At 46.0% G+C, this 21,556-nt stretch overlaps 2 protein-coding genes across 2 annotated transcripts in view; both read right to left on the bottom strand.

Annotated features, from left to right (window-relative positions):
* Positions 1–1,750: 1,750 nt before the first annotated feature.
* On the bottom strand, positions 1,751–3,687 carry POU4F1 (POU class 4 homeobox 1; the record flags this gene model as incomplete). Its single annotated transcript, XM_079721819.1, has 2 exons — positions 1,751–2,902; positions 3,565–3,687. 2 exons carry the CDS (start codon positions 3,685–3,687, stop codon positions 1,751–1,753), a joined length of 1,275 nt encoding a protein of 424 aa, XP_079577945.1.
* Positions 3,688–14,505: 10,818 nt separating this feature from the next.
* OBI1 (ORC ubiquitin ligase 1) overlaps positions 14,506–21,556 on the bottom strand; it is a gene marked incomplete at its 3' end in the record, with an annotated part of 43,622 nt that continues 36,571 nt past the window's right edge. Inside the window, exon 6 of the mRNA XM_079721700.1 lies at positions 14,506–16,021. Within this exon, the coding sequence (XP_079577826.1) occupies positions 14,506–16,021 (1,516 nt within the window). The remainder of the gene's footprint in view (positions 16,022–21,556) is intronic.

Here is a 21,556-nt window from a genome sequence, read left to right as displayed (position 1 = left end):
CAATTTTTTAGTGCTTATTAAAGGATGGTAATAAACCATCTCCACCCGAGATCAAAAGAGTGTCTTGTGCACCAAGCAGGCATTTTACCTAACCACCTTCAATTTTTTTCTCTTTTTTTAATTCATCAGTAGTTCATAAAGTACCTTGATTATTACTATGAAATACTATACATGATTTTCTATTTGGGAGACTGATAGTGCAAATTAAAGTTCTTGCTACCCAACATTTATCCCCAGCAATAAATTACTTTTGGATAATAATAATAATAATTTAATAATAATAATAATAATAATGAAACAGTTGTTCTGCTTCCCCCCGCTCCCAACATGCAGACCCTTTTGAAATAAATGGAGGGCTTTAAACCTGTCTTCCTCTCATCTGGGATTTAGCTGATTTTCTCACAGCCAGGTCCTGCTCCAAGTGAAAGCAGAAACTTCTCAATATTTCAATGATTTCATGTTCTCCAAGGGAGAAGAAAGGGGACCTAGAAGAGCAAGATGGGTCCTGTTCTGTGGAGAAAATGGGACAGCGTATCTCTCCTACTGTCTGCCACCCCATCAATCTATTTGAATCAACAGGGGGGGAAAAGTAGACAGTTTAAAATAAGCCACTCAGAAAAATAAATGAAAGGGCAAGCAAGTTCTATGAGTGGCGGCGGGCGGGGAACTTAGTTTGAAATGGTCTGTTTTCTAGATCTTAGATATGAGAGCAAAAATGGAAAGAGTAAAAAACGGGTTAAAATTGTTCTATTTTCCTAGAATAAAATATTTATTTCGGAGCCTCTAAATTCTGCTTTTTAGTCAGCCCAAAGACTATGCCTCTCTCTCCCTAAAGACCCCCATCTGACCTATCAGGCCACAGGAGTATAGGCTGGGTCACTGGAAAACTTGGACTTCACCTAAACAAGTAGCCACCCGCCGCCCCTTTCAGCTGTGCCCCTTCTCACTTTCTGGCGATGGAGAGTAGCCATCGGAGTCTCATTGGAAAAGAGAAAATAAATCAAAGAGGACTTGGATGGGGTGTAGGTGAGACTTAGAGGAAATATTAAATTAAACACACAAACAGAACAACTAGCTTTGCTACCCAGAATTTCACCTTCCGGTTCGTCTGGTGTTCGGTCTTTGACTCAGTTCCTGTGTGTAGGGCCGGGCGACAGTAATAACGTGGTGCTCTTTTTTCTCTTCCTTCGGGGGGAGGAAGCGGGGGGAATGAAGCTGCAGAACACGACTCTCCGGAGTTAAATTTCTAAAGCATTTTTTTTCTTTGCTTTTGTTCTGTTTTGTTTTCGTTTGTCTTTATTTGTCTAGTTTTTGGTGGTTGGTAGGTTTTTTTGTACATAGCTCCTTGGTCCCCAGGAGATTTTGATAAGTGTCTCTGGTCAAAAACAGTCGATTTCCCTACCCTTCCCGAGTCTCCCCCCACCCTCACCCCCAGAGCCATCCTGCCCCTCACAACCCCTCCTCCACTCTCCGCTTTCCTTCCCCCGACTCCCCCACTCTCACAAATGCTCCCTCTTCTCCCCCCGCCCTTCTCTCTGGTGTCCACACCCGGCACCCCAGTCCTCTAGGCTGGGGAGGGTAAGGGCAGGGAGAGCAGAGAGGAGGTGGAAGCGAGCGCTCGAGGAGGGGCTCCCCAAATGCAAGCTGGACAACGGACACTCTAAATCCGGGGGGAAACAGGCCCGGGGAAAGCCCCCCGAAATGCCCCTTCGGCTCCCCGCTCTGCCCCGCCCGGTACCTCCCATTCCCCTCAGTAAGTGGCGGAGAATTTCATCCGCTTCTGCTTCTGTCTCTGGTTGCAAAACCACACCCGCACCACGTTCTTTTTGAGGTCCAGTTTCTCGGCGATGGCGGCGATCTTCTCGGACGAGGGCCGGGGCTGTACGGCGAAGTAGGCCTCGAGCGAGCGCTTCTCGGGCGCGGCGATGGAAGTCCGCTTGCGCTTCTTCTCGCCACCGTTGAAGAGCTCGGGCTTGTTCATTTTCTCGCGCTGCGCGCCCTCGGCTTCCTCCAGCCACGCCTGCAGGATGGGCTTGAGTGCGATCATGTTGTTGTGCGAGAGCGTGAGCGACTCGAACCTGCAGATGGTGCTCTGGCTGAGCGAGCCCACGCCCGGGATCTTGAGGTTGGCCAGCGCCGAGCCCACGTCGGCCTGCGTCACACCCAGCTTGATGCGCCGCTGCTTGAAGCGCTCGGCGAACGCCTCGAGCTCGCGCGGGTCCGTGTCCGAGTCGCAGATGGACGCCAGGCCCGCCGCGCCCACCACAGCCGCCGCCGCCGACGCCGCCGCCACCTGCCCGGCCGCCGCCGCCGCCGCCGCCGCCGCCGCCGCGCCGTGATGCGCCGCCGCCGCCACCAGCCCGGGGTGCGGCAGACCCGACGGCATGTTCATGGCGGCCGCCGCCGCCGGGTGCGACAGGTGGCCCAGGCCGTGCATGTGCGGATGCGGATGAGCCGAGCCGCCCAGCAGCCCGCCGCCCGGGCCCCCGCCGCCGCCCCCCGGGCCGCCGCCGCCCGGGCCGCCGCCGCCCCCGGGGCCGCCACCGCCTGGGCCGCCGCCACCCCCCGGGCCGCCTCCGCCCCCCGGGCCGTCGTGGGCGCCGCCGCCGCCGCCCGCCGCGCCCGCTCCGCCCGCGCCGGCCATGAGCGCGAGCGAGGGCGACGAGATGTGGTCCAGCAGGTCACCGGGCTCGAGCGCCTGGTGGTGATGGTGGTGGTGGTGGTGATGCGCCAGCGGCACGGTGGACGTGGACGTGCACGGCACGCTGTTCATCGTGTGGTACGTGGCGTCCGGCTTGAACGGGTGGCTCTTGCCCTGGGACACGGCGATGTCCACCGCCGCCAGCGCCTCGGCCCGCGCCAGCAGCGTTTCGTCTAGGCTGGCGAAGAGGTTGCTCTGCAGCTGCAGGCGACACAAACCAAACCAAAAAAAAAAAAAACCACAAAACCAAAAAAAGCAAAAACACAGAACAACCACACACAAGCCGGAAAGCACGACAAGCAAAAGGCAAACACAAAGCAAGCAAAATAATAACGACGAGGGTGGGGATGGTGGAGACCGGGAAAGACAGAATAGGGACATATTGGGGACGAGACAGGGGGTCAGATGAGAAGGGACGGGAGTGTGAGGAGAGGGGCAGATGCGGAGGAGAGGGGGACACAGGAACACATTCCGGGGACGGGCGTGGGAGACGGAAAAGGAGGGGGAAAGAAGAAGTGCAGATGTAACTCGCAGCCGGGGACCCGTGTCACGCACCCGAACACGCATAGAGAACGCCTTTCCAAGGCATGAAATTAACAGGAAAGAGTGGACGGAAATCGAGACTCCTGGCCCCAGCGCTCCCCACTCCGATCGCCGGCGCCCGACACGGAGGCAGAGGCGACGGGAACACGACACTAAGCGCCACTGTACAAAGCCTGCCTCGCAGCGGGACTCTTCTAAAACTCCCTGCCCGCAAATCCCCGCACCGGGACCTGTACACACATCAGCACCCGACATGCAGCGTCTCGGAGACGGGGAGGGGGCGGGCGCGCGGGCCGGGTCCGCGGGCATGGGGCGCTTACCGGCGGCGTGGGCAGGCAGGCCCGCCGGATGGCCTCGGAGCTGGAGTGCAGCGACGGGTACTTGTGCTCAGGGAGGGTGGGATGCATGGCAAAGTGAGGCTGCTTGCTGTTCATGGACATCATCTTGATGGCTTGGCATGTAAATCCACAAACACTCCGAAAGTCCGCGGGAAAGTGCGCACGCCGACTCCTCCGGCCTCCCTTCGGAGGCTGCAGCCGCGGCGGCTGGCGGCGCGGAGGCGGCGGACGCGCCGGGGGCCGCTGCTGCTTCTGCTGCCGCCGCTGCCGCCCGGCGCTGCTTTGACCGCGCAGACCGCCGCGCACCGGCCTCGCGATCCCACTTCTCCGAGAGCTCTAGCCCCGTGCGCCGACGGGATGCACTCCTCTTACACCTGAGCCCCAATTCTCGCGGCCGGTCCGGGGAGCTCTCGCGAGAGCTCGCGGGCCCGCCGTGCTGACAGGCATCAGCTGTCTCCGTCTATCTGACGCGCGCTCTCCCTCTCGGCGGCGCCGTGCGTCTGCGCGCGCGCGCGCGCGCTCTCCCGGCCGCGACCCGCGCGTGGGAGCCGCTCTTATAGTGACCACCAGCAAGGACAGCGCAGGTGATGCACCTGTAGCTACCCGGACATGCGCACTGCACTTCTCACCTTTCCCATCGCGGGTCTGGAAAGATCAAAAGGGCCAGCTATTGTCTGAGGGTAGGCACCTTTTAGGGGGAGAAAGACAAGATGCTCGCCAGCCCCTGGGTGGTTTCCCTCCCTCCTCCATACCCTCACCCTCATCGCAAGCCCTGAATATATGCGCATTACTTAGGCACACCTCCTCTCCGGGACGTCTAACAAGCTGTTATATAATGTATACAGCTGGGCATTTGTATGTTAAATTATGCCCGCGCATTCTTCTGTATGCAGTATAAATAACACAGAAATGCAGAAGGTGCTGTCTTTTGCGGCAAGAACCTGTTTCTTTCATGGTTTATAAATAGGTTCCTGGAGAATGAATAATCGCGGTGACAGACATTTGTTTGAAGCAGTCAGATGCTATTGATTTCCATATGATTTAATTTCCTCCGCATACTTTGTTGTTGTTGTTGTTGTTGTGACTATAAGTGTGTCAGGCACCGACAGTGACAGCCACTTAGGAGCCACAAGGAGCGTGTGCTTTCTACTAGGGAACGGCTGGTTGTTGAAATGAAGTTGTGCGTTTCTCTTATTGTTTGTCTCCTTTAACCGTGTACAAACCCACATTTCAAACGTGCTCCGGATGATCTGAGGCTTCTTGTAATCAAAAGGAAAAATAGTTAACAGGGTGTAGCTGGGATCCTTACCTCTCTTCAGCGTACACACACACACACACACACACACTTTATGTTGGAAACTCCAGGAAAAGGAAATAGCTTCACAGAAAAGGGAATAAGATGTTAAAGAGAACTTTATTTTCCCTTCCATCGTTTTGGCTTGTTTGCCCACCACCAGCCCCCACCCGCTCTCCAGATACAGATATACATACAGATGTATAGATGTGTATATATGTACACACACATTTTTTTTCTTCAGTAGGGAACAGAATCAAGCCAATTTATAGGAAAGCGTGATTAAAATATTAATTCAAACCAACTTAAAAGAACGGGGCCCAAGCTCTGGTCCAGCCTTTATTTATTTATTTTTTATTATTGTGAAATCAAAACGTAAGAAGAATAAATCAATTAGCCAACCTGCTATGTGGCCCTTATGTGGCAGGCAGATCAAGGGCCTCCCCGGGGAACCACAGTTCAGGTGCCCGAGTCCCCAGGGACTCAGCCCTTGCCCGGGGTGATAACAGCCCAGATGTTATCACATCTGCAGCGAGAGAGCTGGAGAACGGCAAGGGGCTGCTTAGGGGAGGCAGAGATCAGATAAATAATCTTTCTGGTCTCTCCCACAGCAAGGAGGTCTGTATTTCCGCCAAAGATTAGATCTCATTTCTATAAACCTAAATTTGTGTTCGCTTGGATCTTTTCTTTGGATAAACGCGTGCGTATTTAGCGGACACGCTCCCTACTCAAATTCCAAGAAGAGCCCAGAGGCGTCACCACGGCTTTTTTTTTTTCTTTTTTCTTTCTGTCTTTTCTTTTCTCTCTACCTTTCCCCCTCCCCCAACCCCCTTGCAGGCCGAGAGGGGAGTTAAGAAGGATGTTCACTTGCTACCGTGAGAAGGAGCCTCGTTTCCAACCATTACGCGGTCCCTTGGGAGTGCTAAGTGCAACTTTATCTCTGCGGGGAATGGACCACGAGCAGGACATCGCTGGAGGGAGCGAATGAGTCCTACGGTAGTCTTCGCACCGGGTGTCCAGGCTTAACTTAATCCTTCCTGACACCCACCGCGGCGGTTCCCTGAGCTCGCCTGCGTTAGGGGGTCGGCGGGTCGGGGGTGGGGGGGAAGAAAGGGCCCCGCAGAGGATGAGCGCCTAGACCCTGTCTCCCCCTCCCCCCAGGGAAACGCTGGCTTTTAGGGACCCCAAAGAGTGCAAGGGAAACAAACGCAAATGGCACAGTTTCGGGGCCAGATGGACTCTGAGAGAGAGAGAGAGAGAGGTGAGCCCCTGAGTACCCGAAGCCCATCTCGGTTTACCCTCCAACACTGAGAGAGCGCCAATTAACCCAGCGGGGAGGTCCCTGGCCTGAGGTCAAGACTTCACCACCTTGTCCAGACTCCTCTCCTAGTTCACTTCTTTTTGGACAACCAGAGTCCCTGCCCAGCTTAGGGCGGGCTCAGACCTTTGCTCAGAATGTCTCACTTTCCCCCAGGGCTAGAAATAGGGCCCTGGGTACAATTCCCATCTCACTACCCCCTCACCACACTAATGGATTGGAAGCCCATTTAGGGCACATCTGTGTCCACCCTGGCACTTAGGAAGGGTGCTTGTCACAGAGTGAAAATACCCCATAGAACAATACACGTGTGTGGGAAGGAAGAGAAGGCAGACGGCGAGGGCCCGGAGGAAAACAAAGAGAGTTCTGCAAGCCAGGACCAACGGGGAGTGGGGGGCAAGCAGGAAGATCACCGAAGGGGTCTCCTCTCTGCCTGAAAAGGAGATGCAGATTGGAACAGAAGGGCGTGCTGTTCCCACGCAGAGCTGTCTATCTTGATTCCAGCCAGCAATTTTTCCAAAGTCATTTATCTCATCCTTCCCTCATTTACTTTCTACCCTACCTTCCTTCCTCAAATGCTTGCTGAGCACCAGTCTGGGCCAGGGCAAGACACTGGAGATAAAGTGAGGTATAAAATACAGGCATCTGCCTTCGGGTGGTGACAGTCTATGAGAGTGGGGTAGCTACAGGTGAAGGGGGTGTTTTTGTGGTACAGGTGTGACAGGTGCGATGAGGGAATTGTATAGAAATACCGGGTGGGGTAGGGGATGATGCTTGGAGAATTATCCTGTCACATCCCTGCTGGGCCTCAGCCCCAGGCTAAAGAGTGGGACAAGGTGGTAGATCTGCCGGTACTTCCTTGGACCTTATCAAGCCTTTCCCTACTCTCCCCAGGGCAGTGAAAGGGAAGGGTGGTGGACTGGGGCTCAGTCCATCAATGTCACCGCTTTGTTTTCTGGGTTTGGCAAGTGCAGTAACTAGATGGCCCCTGCCAGAGCTAGTGATGCCCATGTGGGGTCTGAGCCTTGGCATAGAATCCTGGGCAAGTTGGGGTTTGATTTTTTCTTTTTTTCTTTTTCCTTCCTGTTTAATGACCAACACAGATTTCCGCCTCACCCGATCTCATAGCTTTGCATTTTATCAAGAGGGAGATAATGAATGCACAGCTATTGATTTCCAAGGAATTTCCGCCCCCAGGGATAGGGAGTCTATCATCTGGATCAGAAACACATTTCTTTCCCTCATTAATTAATTTTCTCCTCCTTCGTTGGCAGGCCCCACTTCACATTTCCTTTCGCCTCTTTCCCGGGCTTAGGGAGCAGACGTTGGTAGGCTGGAGTGAAGACCCGCGGGAGAGGCGCAGCGCAAGGGCGGGACCGGCTGGGGGTGACTGCTGCTCGCCTTTAAGCACCCCGCCCCGTCCACAGCTGCCACTGGCTGGGCAGCCTTTCTTCTTCCGAAGCGGCGCGGGGAAAGTTAGCTCTGGACTCAGCAGCCCCTACCTGCACGCCTCCCTCTCCCCAGCCCCACCTCTGGGCTTGAACCCGATTTATTTATCCGCATTCGGGGACGCCGGGGGGCGGGGGAGGGGGGGAGCGGTGGTCCTGAGGAATGTGCACTGAAGTGAGTGGAGATTGTGCGCGTACAAGAGACGGGGATCGGGCCTCACGTTCTTGCCCAAACGCGGGGATCTGGAACAACATGCAAACCCGGGCGGCCCAAGACGGAGCTCTGCTCCTCGCAGATGCGGGCCGCCTCGTTTCCTCCCGGCTGCCGCCCAGAAACTCGGCCGCTTCACCGCGCAGCCAGCGCCCTGCGCGGGGGAAGTCGCCAGAGCCTCGAGTCGGCCGGCTTCCGAGGCCGCTTGGGTTGTTTTAAGCGGTGGGAATGAACTGGCCAGCAGAGGACTAGAGGCCTAGAATTGGGAGGGGGGCTGGGGGGAGTGTCGGTTCTCGGAAGAGGGGCGGCACTTGGGAGGTCCGGCTCCCTTCCGCTCAGACACCCTCTGCCCGAAGGGTGGGACAGAGGAGGGACTAGTGCCGTGCTTTCGCTTCCCCTCCTGGCGGTCTTGCCAGCGTCAAACCTGGGCAGCTTTGCTCCTGGGTCTCTCTAAGCGCTGACCCTTGCGCATTCCGGCCCCGCCCCTCCCGCGGTGTGGGCACTGGGCTCCTCGCCCGCCCAGCCCGCAAGCCCGTCCTGGGAGGTCGCCCTGCCCTGTGCCACCGCTCAGCCCAAGGCGCGAGTTCACAGCCACGCTCTCGTTGGCGAGAGCTGGGAGATTTCCCACAGGCCAGTCCTTCCTTTCCACCCGGCTCTCCCCGCATCCGCGGCCGCTTGTCTCCAAGGCCGGGGCGGGTGAGTTACTGAGGCCGGTGGTGATCAGCTCCTGTGAGGCTCCCAGCTGGGACCTGCGGAGGAGGTTCTCGAGTAACCGCTGGAAAATCCAGTGTTTTCGTTCTTCTAGCCGTTTAATTCAAATGCCACTTCCGTTGGGAACATTTTCCTGGATGTCGAGCACCCCACTCCGAGATGTCCCTGATACACACACTTGGGATCCGAATGCTGCGGCAATAAAGTTCACTGCCGGTCATTATCTCTCTTGGCGTTACATCTGTAGAGATCTAGGGGTGTGTGTGTGTGTGTGTGTGTGTGTGTGTGTGTGTGTGTATATATATATAATATTAATATATATTATATATTAATACATTATATATTATATATATTATATATATATATATATAATCTCCACCCTAACCCCTCGGTTGACTTAAACCCACCTACCTTGTGAAAGCCCTAGGGATGATGTAGGACTACGTCTCCGTCCTAACAGGGGCACGGCCTCCCTAGCCCGCTAGTTGCCAGAACAAGTTTCACTGTCCAAGTGACAATGCTGGACCGCTACGCTTGGCCCCGGGCCCCTGTGGTTTAGGTCCCAAGGGAATCAGAGCTGCTCCCGCCCCGCCCAGGCTCCTTCCAGAAAGGGAGAACGCGCTGGTCAGAGAAGGGGCTTCGAGGTCTCCTGGTTACGAACAACAACGAACAAACCAACTCTACAACAGACACGCCCGCCCCTGACCCCACGCGACCAGATGGAAGTTGTGTCGCCTTCCTCTCCCCGGAGAGCCGCGGGCCCGCCGCTCCCACCCGGCCACACGCGCGCGTTGGTGGGAGGCAGCTCCGCTGGCGCACAAGGACCGCAGAGGACCCCTAGGCCCCCGCGAGCGCAGTTCCGGGAACCGAGAGGCGAGCGCCCGTCGCCCTCCGCAGGCTCGGCTCGGCCTGCAGGAGCGGGATCCCCAGGAGGGTCCAGACGCCCCGAGGAAAGCGCGAAGCCTCGAGTCCACACGCCGAAGTGCGGAGCTGGGTCCTGTCGCCCGGCTCCGAAGCTCGCAGGCGCCGCCGCCAGCCGCCCCTCCTCCCCGCTGCCTGCACAAATCAAAGCCCCTTGCGAGGCACTGGGAAATAGTTGCCTTGTCATGTAACACATTGCCCTGATTTATTATAAAACTTTAACGAAATCATGCATATTTTAACAGCCTTTAATCACTGCATGAAAATTTAATTCATGGACTGTAGCGCGTTTAAATAAATGAAGTGTTAATTCATTAGGATTAATTAATTTGTTAAAGGATTGTGTGCAAGGTTAAGGTGGAAAGAAAACTCTTTGTTGGTTTCGCGTCTTAATCGCCAGGTTTCGCGAGTCGTAATAAAACGAAAGGAAACCGCAGAGCTGGCCCTTTCTTTGGGCGGGGCCCTGGCGGGAGCAGCTGAGAGCGCCCTCAAGAACGCGGGAAACTCCGACCAGAGGGGCACCGGCAGATCTGTCCTCCCGGGAGAAGGGGGAGCGGCACTGGCTTCGAGAATCCGGGAAGGAGGGGCTCGCCGGAATCAGAGGAAGGTAAGCGGGATCGTAGCCGAGGCGGGAGGGCCAGACCTCACCTCCCCACCCCCAGCACAAAGACGACCCAGTAAGTGAAGCGAGGTCGCGCCTTCCGGTCCTCGGAGCGCCAAGCCTCGGCTTAATGGACAGATGATGGGCCAGCCCTGCCACCTCCTGAGCCTTCTAGCCTTCTGGGAATCACAGTCTCGCCAGCAGGCCGCCGGTCCTGGCGGCGAAGCTGAGTCTAGAGTCTCAGGGGATTCTCAGAGAGAGGAGGCGGACCAAAGCCAAACTTGCCAGCTCAGGCTGGGGCAATCGGGAAACCTTTTCAATCAGGAGCCCTGATGTTAGGGAATGGTTCCTTCAGCACCTCTTCTGAGACATCTGATGAATAGGCAACCCCTTGAAGGAGAGCGGACACAGGCGCAGAAGAGATGTCCTCTTCCGCATCAAACTCTTATTCATCCTTAAAGACCCAATACAAATAGCACTTCCGTGAAGCAGCCTGGTTTCCTTTCTGCTCCACGCTATCCCCAATACAGACACCTTTCTACTCACCAGTGTTATAAGAATTAAAATGGTCCAGAACTAGGTCCTCCTTCCTCACAGAAAGTCTCAGTAAATGCCTAAGTCAAATCTTTGCCCTAGGGTACTGGATGTTCACAGCCCCAAATTATGTGTCACACTAGGCGAACACTTCTACACACTTACTTGGTTAATGCAACTAACATTTATTAGAGGGGGTCTGCTCCCTGTTAAGACACAGCAGACCTAGAAATCTACCTTGATTCAAGAAATGGAGCTTCAATCGAACTTATTCTAGGCTGCCTCTGTCATGTCAAACTGAAGATCATCCAAGCCTAAGCTTCAGATGGGTTCTTAAAAGAAAGCTGCAGCTTCCTCCCTCAGAGTGGGGTTCCGAGAATTAGGCAATAAATGTTCGCTATGCACTCTGAGATCACTGCTTAAAAGGTTTTCTCTCTGCCAAGTATTATTAAAAGGATCGGGTTACATCATGATAGGCAAAGACTGTTGTAGGACTCCCGCGAATAGGAATGAAAGACCTTCTTATGAGGCCTTGGGAAACCCTTCTAAATAGGCCACACTCCATGAAACTAAACTGTTCTCTACAAATATCATTCACAGGTACAAAAGTGAGGGGGGAAAAAGTCTAGTGCATGTATTACACTTTGAATTGAAAACCATTCAAGTTTATAGAAACAGGTTCCTGAAACATCTTAAGAATCAAGACCGAAGCTCTTCCCCTGTTCAGTGGTACCTTTAGAGGTTTCAAACCAGAGTAAATACAAACGAACTTATAAGAAAACAGAGAGATTTGAAATGAAGGGGCTATATATCTTCAAGTCTGACATTTTCAGTTTAAGTCTCAGTTGATCCATTAGAACAGGAAAAAGACTTGTCATTTTGTATGGGATGAAGATTTTAAAAATTAAAAGATAAACACTAAAGGTCATGTCAAAATAATATCTAACATCATGTCACATTCTCTTAGCCATAGCATTTTAAAAAGATGAGCAGTCAAAAGATACTGTTTTTATAAAGACATGAACTGATGTGTCTTTTCCCTTTATCACTAGCATATCTTTTTCTAACATAGCCTTAGTGCTATTTTGAAATTCATCTAAATGTCAGAGTTAATGTGAATCTTTATAAACTTAAAAGTGGCACACACACAACCCCCATCACTGAGCTTCCACTTAGTAGTAGACTTAGATCGAGGACACAGTCAGAAATTAAATGCTACTTGAAAAGAAACATGCTAATACTTCCAAAATACTATTTTAAAAAGAATCCTTGGAAACTTCAAACCCATTCATCCTTTGGCCTATAAATGTGAACTCCCACGCATCCCATGCATGAGGGAGGAAGAGTACAAGGTCTGGAGTCAGAGGCCCAGCTCCAAGACAGGGTTCTAATCCTATTCTAGCTGTGTGACAACTAATTCTCAACTCACTTATTTGTAAACTGGGGAAAATTAATTCTTGGCTCACAGAGTTTGAAAAGAAGATTACATGAGATGAAGGTTAGCAAAGTACTTGGTTTCAAAAAAAAGTATGTCTTGCTTTAGGGTGTGTATATATAATAGATATATTTTAAAATGAGACCACCATATTTGTCATGACATTTCAGATTATGGTAAAGAGATTAGGAGTACAAATGAGAATGTGTCATTAAAATCACAGCCTGCACAGATTATTTCCTTCAACTGAGGAATGTCAGTTATTTTAATTTAATATAATATATGAAATATTGTTTTGGAGAGAATGGAGCAGTGTTTCTGAAGCAGCTAGGAAATACTCTGGCCCAATAGAGACACCCTCAGCCAGTTAGGCACTAGTAAATCAGGTTACACACTCTGCATTTCCATGGCACAGTGTCAGTTTGTATTAAAAACTAACACACTCATAGTAAAAAAAAAGTTACAGACAGAATTAGAGTGAGGTTTACCCCAAAATTTACTCTATTCAGAAAAATGTTAGATTTCTACATTTAATAGAATTTCAAATGCATATCCACATCGTCAAAGAGATTTAAACTGCAATATCTCTGAAAGTATCCATTAGCTTAAACATTATCATAAAGACAAAGTAATGCATAAATACTTATTGGAAAAAAAATGATAGAACAAAAATTACGCTTTATATTAAGCCTTTTTGTGGGGAGAAGGCTCTTACTACTTCTAAAAGTAGAAGTCATGATTCTCCAAATCACAAAAGTGACTTTTTATACTTTTATGGTTTTGTTGAATCCTGAGTCTATTATAACAGAGGTCAGCAAATTTTTCTGTAAAAGGCCAAATAGTAAATATTTTAGGCTTTGTGGGCCATATGGTCTCTGTTAAGACTATTCAACTCTGCTGTTTCAGTGCAAAAGCAGTCCTAGATAAAATGTAAACAAGTAAGTGCAGCTGTGTTCTAATAAGACTTTATTTAAAAGCACTGAAATTTGAATTTCATATCATTTTCCTGTGTTGTGAAATATTCTTTGGATTTTTAAAAGCCGTTAAAAATCTATAAACCATTTTTGGTTTACAGGCCTTTCACAAAAACAAGTACAGGCCAGAATTTGGACCACAGGCCATAGTCCACCATCATGGCCATAAATATTAAAAGATCAATAAAAAACGGTAAGTTTTACTGGTCTTTATAGGCTAATTCAACATGAGACAACATCGAGGATTACAGTGCTTATGACATCCTTTATTCAATTCACATAGAAAAGCATGCAGTATTACTGTAAAACAGTACAGTATTAATGTAAAACGTTCAGTGCACATTAGATAAACAAGTCATTAACACAAAAACCATTTTTAAAGGCCTATATGGGCATACCAAACATGTTTAGAATAATATACCTTTTCAGAATCTAAATTAAAAATTGTGCTTAGCTCACTATTCTCACCCCCTTTACACTCTTCATGAAAAAGTTTTTTGGGGCCTACATAAAAGATCATCTTTTAGCCAACTGAAACTTCTTTTTCTTAAGTAAGGAAAACAGTGCAAGCAAGAATGCTACCATGCATACAGTTTCCATGAAGAACAGTAACATGCAAACAAGAACTTTACCACTCCAAAGAAAGTTCCCCTGGGACATAAGTGGATCAAGAACTTGGCAATGAGTGCTTCTGCACCTGTATATCTGAAACGATGAAGCTACCATGTTTAGGCTCCTCCAAACACAACTGTTCCATGACTTCTTGCTAAAGTAGGCTCAATTTCTGATTTTCAACACACACAAAAAGATAAGTGAATGAAAGCTACCTGACATAAAACAAGTATTTTCATATAGAAAATGTATTCTTTCATACTAGCAACACATTTTCACAAAAACTGGACAGAACACAATGTTAAAAATGCAAACATATACATCAAAGTAGATGAGTATTGGCCTAAGGTTCGAGTGCTATTTCTCCATCATGGCCTTGAATAAAAGTTAGGCTATCACTACATAAATAAAAAGGGGCAGGCAAAATAATTTCCACCCTAGGAAAAGCTTTAAAGAAACTCAAGTGTCTTATGAGCAGTATATGGCCAACACCAAAAGTTTTATTTTAAAAATCCAAGTTCTGAAGATAACTGAGGCTTACTAATAGGCCATTGTACCTGAATAGTTAAATCAAGATTCAAGAAAACAAAATATACCCAAACCAGATACGTATAATATTCATTAAAAAGAAACTCTCACCCTACCTTTTCTGGTCAAAAAGATCCCCAGATGAAAATGAAAAAGACTAAACTCTTCAAAGTGAACAAAAGTATCCTGGGTACAGGCTAATCCACCATTCTGACTTGACACCTGACAAAAGATTATCAATTCAAAATGGTATAGAGCTTTTATGAGGGGAAAAACTAACTTTAAATTCTTACATTCCTCTCAGGACAAAAACATAAATGACACCTTTCTAATGAGTCAACTTTTAGTTGCTTTTGATGGGCTGGCATTGGAAAGGCTGCTCTGGATTTTTCTTTTTGTTGATTGATTCACATTTTTATTCCTCTTTTCAGGCACAAAGGAAGTAGACCAAGGAGACTGAAGGTGGTTATGAAGACCATGCATCTCTGAGGACATCTTAAACAAAGATGACCCAAACCTTTGATCTTCAAACAGCCTGTGTGAACTGCTTAACAAAACACCCTGGGAAAACTCAGTCTGAAACAAACAGCTTGGGGGTTTGATTTCATTGGTTCCTGGGTTAGAACTGGGATGGAGTGAAAAATCTTCATTCATTTCCTGGTCCGATGGAGAGAGGAGAAAAAAAGAATTGGGTTTCCATTCATTTCCATTTTCTAACTGATCAGTAGTTAGAGAACCTTTAGAAAGGTTTGGTTTAGTTCTTTCTTCCAGCTTATCTGGTTCCTCAAGGAATTCACTGCATTGAGATGACTTTGCTAAGCCATCCAAATCCGATGACTTAAAACCGTTATTACAAGGGCTCTTGCTGTTGTCTGACTCTGACATCATTGAATCCAGCTCCGAGATTTTGTCAAGGTAAGCTGCATCCATTGATGCTTCGCTGGATGTTCTTGTCCGATTCATTTCAAAGGAGCGGAGAGAATTCAACCTCTTGGATAAACATGAACCTGATTTCTCACTCAATTTTGAAGAAATTTCTCCAACACAATTTGCTATTGTGTTCTCTTCTGAGCTTTCAAAATCCAAGCTGGGGGCATAGCTCGTGGAACAACAATCCCAAAACCCCGTCTTTGGGGAAGTAAAACATTCTGATTTCTTTTCACTTTCACTTCTATCATCTTCTGAAGAATCTTTATTACAAACATTCGGAGAATCACAAAAATCATCAAACACCAATTTTCTCAGATGGTTTGAGTGCTTTCTGGAACCTCCTGCTTTGACCACAGAACTCTCTCTATTTTCTGGCGTATTGAGCTGAAGGCAACTAAGGGACAAAGGAGTACACGGAGCTGGAAGATCATAGAGTTCTTCGTCTTTGTAGGATACACAATCACTTGGCTTATTACCCCATTCTCTTTCCGAATAAGTATCCATACTTGTATCTGTCACATCTAACATTATTTCCACCCGTTTGTGATATAAGTCTTTGTTCTTAGAACAATTTGGTTCTGTTTTGCTGGTGCTTTCCTGTCTGACAGAACTGCTAGAAGGTTTTGCCAGGTGTGAATTCAAGGTTGATGAGCCAAGCTGCCTTCTGGCACCATCACCTTGATTCTTGGATGCCATATCCTCCTCGGTGCCTTTGCTCCCCTTGCCATCTGTGGAAAGTGCTCTCTGGCAAATGGAATTCATAGCTTCCTTCTCATCACTTGAATTTTTTAGCTGTGTAATTTGAGATTCTAGTTCCTCTATATATTTATCACTTCGTTCCAGGGCTTTCTTGAGGCGACTGGTTTCACGTTCATACTGTTCTACTTTGGACTGAAGAGCAGCTACCGTAAACCTTCCAAACCTACAAAGAATGGAAGGATCGTTAACCTTACAGTTCAAGATTTTTTCTTTCCTTTTCGAAGTTTAAGAGTGCAAACTGTCTCCGCCCATTCTAATTTCACATAACAGTGACACTTCAGACCACTCAATGAACAGGATAAGAGCAATGACAGATGTAGTACCTTCAAAAGAGGGTTTCCCCATTTATGTACTAATGAGCATATGATAATAATGGCAAAGACCTAATAGGATACTTCCGTGGTCAAATCACACTAGTAGTAGCAGCGAGGCAGAAACTCGCTGATAATTTCCCTCCTATGAGCTGGCGCTATCAATTCAGCTCATATATGCATGAAGAGTTATACCCTAAAACAATGGCAAAGATTTATGATAACATTTGAACAGTGGTCCACATCTTGAAATATTTACATTCAATCATTTTCCTATCATACAGCACTGTTTTACAATACATTCCTTATACAATGTCACCTTGTCAAACATAAAATGCCAATTTGAAATTCAGAAATCTTAGCAGTTCCAGCAGGAGTGGGTTTAAATACTTATTTGGACCCTTTCAATTATAGCTACCCTTGATCTGAAGTTTTTACTTGGCCTTTCTGAATACTGGGCTTTAATTCATTTCAGCTCTATTTATTTTTGGCATTTCACAACTGTGTGGGATATCAATTTCATTTCTTCCAACTTTAAGGTACAAAGTCAATGCCTGTGCTTCCAATGTATTACACATAAAAACATTTTCACATTTTCTGAAAAGGGACATTTTGAAGAATAGATGAAAAAGAACACAACAAAAATTCACTCCTCTCACTTGGGATTATCTTGTTTCCACTATTCCCTTGAGAATGGGTACTGGGGTTCAGCTAAGAAAACAAGTTTTGAGTACCTAGTGTGGCTCATGGTATATTTGGAGCTGATGATAAAAGGATCAATAAGACTGTCCCAGCTCCAAGGGACATGAAGTATCTATCGTAAGTTCTATCTGATCTGACTACCAAAGGAAATTTCATCTTTCAGGAAACTGCTTCTTATGAGTCAGTAAACATAAGTCTTACATTCTAACCCCATGAAAAATAACTTCTCTCCACAAAAGTTCTTTTAAAAAGCTTTTTCTTAATCATCTTTTTGATGACTTAAATATAGGCCCATCTTGAAGAATTCAGGGATTGTCTGTTTTGAGCAAGGTACTTGAGAAGGTGACTTCTAAAAACTTTTAATCTACAGGTTTAGCTTTTTCTTTCTTTTTTCCCTAATTACAAAAGAATAATTACAATTAAGAAAATGTACTGAGTATTAAAAAATTAAAACGGAGAAGGAGCCAACAGTAACTGTACCTCTTTGCGTCAACAACTATATGTTGTATGACTCTCACTCAACGCCCATCACCTCCTCCTAAACTGTAGCCCAGTTCACTCTCCAGCTCTCCCCTACATGATTCCTGCTCTTGTCACTAAAGGGAAAAAGCAGGGACAAAGGTAAATATAGATTCATAAAATCTCAGGGTTAGAAAGGGCCTGAAAAGACATGTTGCCAAATACTGACCTATTCACTGCAATGAACTGATCTCCCAGAAAGAGCACACTCCCTTCAACCTCTAAAAATCAAAGCAAACACCAGAGGTATAACAAAAAACAAACGCAACTTCAGTAACAAGCCTCCTTGTTTTAAAGACAAAGTTTACTACTATGAGTATTTGGTTAAATGAACGATGGGAGTTTTTCCTTTTTCACCAAAGAAAAATGTTTTGTTTTGTAAATGTAGTATTTGACAGAGTGGTAGTTTCTGCAAGAGAATTTTAAAAAGTGGACAAAGATCTTTAAGTTCATTCAGCAAAAATATCTGTGAGTTCTTGGGACTTCCCTGGCAGTCCAGCGGTTAACACTCCCCACTTCCAATGCAGGGGGTTCGGGTTCAGTCCCTGGTCAGGGAACTAAGACCCCACATACTGTGCAGTGTGGCCAAAAAGTAAAAAATAAAGTAAAAAATAAATATGTGTGGGTTCTTGACTGTAACTACTCTGGCATAATCAAACAACCCACATATTTTTAAATGGAAAAACTATGTAGCATGCAAACAGCAAAAGTGACAACCTTAAATTTGCTTGCCAAGACAAAATTTGCTTTTTCTTAAGTTCAATTTTTATAATAAAACTATCCTCAGATGAAAAATAAAATCAAATGGTTTAAAATCAAATAATGCTACTAGATAGTAAGTCAGCTGTTACCAAAGGATGTCCTTGGGAACTCAAAGGCCTACATAAGAAGTAGTGACAAATAAGGAATGTTTCCCAAAATATTAGCAGCTTCTTATTCTAGATTTTAGTCTGGAATTTCAGACATAATGTCATTTTATGATGCTATATTTGCCTCTAATTTTTTTATTATTATGTTTTTAAAAGAAGTTAGTTAACAAATGTTCTGAGCTGAAGTCAAAATGATAGCCTAAGTATATTTTTTGTACTACTTCAGAGAGAAAGCTGAAGTGCCATGAGAACTAACAACAGAGGCCAGCAACTAAGCACATATGAGAGGGACAAGCAAGGAGGAGTCACTGATGGAGCCGGCTGTTTTCTAAAAGGTCAATGCCCTCAATTCCCTTAAGTTCTATTTCAATACTCTGCAAGTCTATAACACTTCAAATATTCAGACCTTTTTACCATTCTAATAAGGGAACTGTGCTGGTGGGCAAACTAAAAGAAATATATAGTGAAACCCAATGAACTGATCAATTAATTTATCAGTCCATGTAGCTTATCTGTTTTCTGTCTCTCTCTTCCCCATTAGAGTATAAGCGTATAAGCTCCAGGAAAGCAGGAATTATGGCTAGCTCCCTAGAACAATTCACAGTACACAGTAGTTTCTCATTAAATATTTTTTGAATAGATGTTATTTTCTTACTTTAAGATACATCAAGACAGAGCCAACACCACAGGATAATCCAAAGGTCCTTGGGCCTCTTTCACATGTGAGTATTATGAGTCACTATATTACTAAACTAAATGTTTCATACGTTTGAGTTTCATACGTTTGACTGCTTATTTTCTTTTTTTCACTGACACCAGGGAAAGCAACAGAGAATGACATACATACACAGTATAGTTCTTTTTATTGTACAGGCTTGCTGTTCTACACTCTACTCCATCCAAAAAACTTTCACCTTAGCAAGAGAATGCAAACAGATGAGACTTCTGACATATGTTTAGCTTACCCTAGATACCAATATTAAATTTGGCAAGAGACAATTTACTTGATCATATAGAAATAACAATTAGAGATGCACACCTGATGCTATACTTCCATGGATGAAAACAATGAGGATAAGAGCTTATTTAACTTTGGGTATTAATACTCTCTTATTCACACTAATTCCAGATATTTCCAGACTACATAACATTAAAGGAATCAATGCCAAGGCAAGCCAGAGGGATTTCTAATATCATTTACCATACTTCCTTTTCCTGCGCAAATTTCAAAATGGAGTATTTTTATAAACATTCCATTAGAGACCAGAAGGCTTTGATTTTCAAATCAGCAGTGATGGCCAAGGGCTTCATTATGTCAGAGAAAACATAAAGCAGTTTGGGGGCTGCATCTGATATCAGAAGTGTGTTTTGCTAAAATCTAAGGAGAAGCTTAAAGGATTTTTCATCTTGCAACGTTAACTGATGTACACATTCTGGCTGAGAGCTCCCCTGTTCAAAAAGCTACATAAGTACAAGATTGGTCCTGTCCCTACTAGAAGTAAAAGTAATGAAAAGTCCTATTGGTTTGCCCTCTGAGGTATTATAACTAGAGTAAGGGCATCTCTAATAATGAAAAGTTCCCAAGACCACATTTTCTCATAGCTCATCACACAGGAGGAACAGGACGTGTTTGAAGGGTGTCAGAAGAAAGCAAATGTGGTAAAAGAATAAATGCCAGAACCAAGTGTCAAAAGAATTAACCTCTAGTGCTATGCAGCCATTAACTAGCTGTGAAACTTGAGTAATTTACTTTGCCCCTCTAGTTCTCAATGGCAGCCCCAACAAAAGGGATTAATGCAGCAAAGCCTAGTGGGTTGCTGAGACCACCAAACTTCAGAAACATCTTCTTGAGGAACAAGAGGGCCTCTGGGGAAGTGAGCCCCTCTGCCTTCCATGTACCTTTGATTTTATATCTTTTCCTTACTTACTACCTGAGGTAAGAGTGAAACAAAGTGAAAGCAATCTTTGGATATGGACCAGCTTTTGTGATCCAGCCTATCTGATAGGTCTTCAATATCGAGGTCCTTGATGGTTTCGACATGCACAAATTTCAGTTACCACAGTTTAGTTAAACACCACCAGTCACTGAACAACATGGTTCAAATTTACCACATTATATTAACTGTGAGTAGCTGCATAAAGTAAAACTTCACTGCCAGCTTTTCAGTTCACAGAACACTATATAAACAACAGACCATGCATCATGAACAGTGACCAATCAAGTCACTTCTCTCAAAGTCTGAAAGTGACTGTGCACCTGTTATTCACTTCATCCACAGACAATAAAACATAGAGTTGGGCTGTCACATGACATTTTACAAAAATGGATAATCAAAAGACAGAACTAGGCAACAAAGATGAGGTATAGCAAAGAAATGGAAAAGTGATTAATGCCAGTAGTAAAGTTAGAATCAAATGTAAGTGTAGAGATAGAGAATAGCTGACTGTGGGAATGTTGAAACTGTCACTATTTGAGAGACCCTAGGTAAGCCAGAGGAACTTGGGAAAGGCAAACTTGTTGACATAAATGAAAGAAGTGGCTGTGATGAAAAGGATAAAGATGTCTAGAGGAAGTGACAGGCTGGCAAAAAACTTCCATTAAAGCAACATGGAGCTATTTCACAATATTGAAAGCACAGAAGGATTAAATATAAAGCTGATGCAAACTTAGGAATAGTTGTTGAAGCGTTAGAAAAGTTGCTGCCTTCATATCATAAGCTATATGCTAAGAAGGCAAGCACTATTCAAATTATTCTCTGTAAGTTTTTTATAAAGAAATAAAACATTTCAATTCTCAGTTTCTAATGTTTTAAATTGTACTATAAAAATATTAATGTACTAAATAAGTATCAGTTTTACTATTTTTTCATCTGCATATACATTTATAACTGACAGAGATTTAATGTTTTGATTAAAATTATTAAAGTTTATAGAACAATTTGATTTTTCTCACTGATTATTGAGATTGCTTTGCATGGTTTTAGGTTGAATGGTCATTTTTATGATTCTATACAACCACGCAAAGTGAGGATTACCTGTACTAAAGTAATGCTTGGTATGTGGGAAAACCAAGTAAACTTAAGTGAGTCAACAATTGTTTTTTAAAGAACTGTTACATTTATCTAAGAAAAGAATGACCCAGGCATACCGTAAATTTTATTGCAGAGTTGCCTGGCTATATAGCTGCAGTTGCATATCTTCTCATTCCCTGACTTATGGAGATACTAGGAAAGTATCTTCTTTACTTAAAACATGGAAGAGAGATAAAAGTTTTAGGGGAAAAAAATTTCTATCGTT

The sequence above is a fragment of the Hyperoodon ampullatus genome (assembly GCF_949752795.1).
Source record: "Hyperoodon ampullatus genome assembly, chromosome: 16".
NCBI classification, from domain to species: domain Eukaryota; kingdom Metazoa; phylum Chordata; class Mammalia; order Artiodactyla; family Ziphiidae; genus Hyperoodon; species Hyperoodon ampullatus.
Note: the sequence above shows the minus strand (reverse complement) of the source record. Positions and strands in the feature narration are given on the sequence as shown.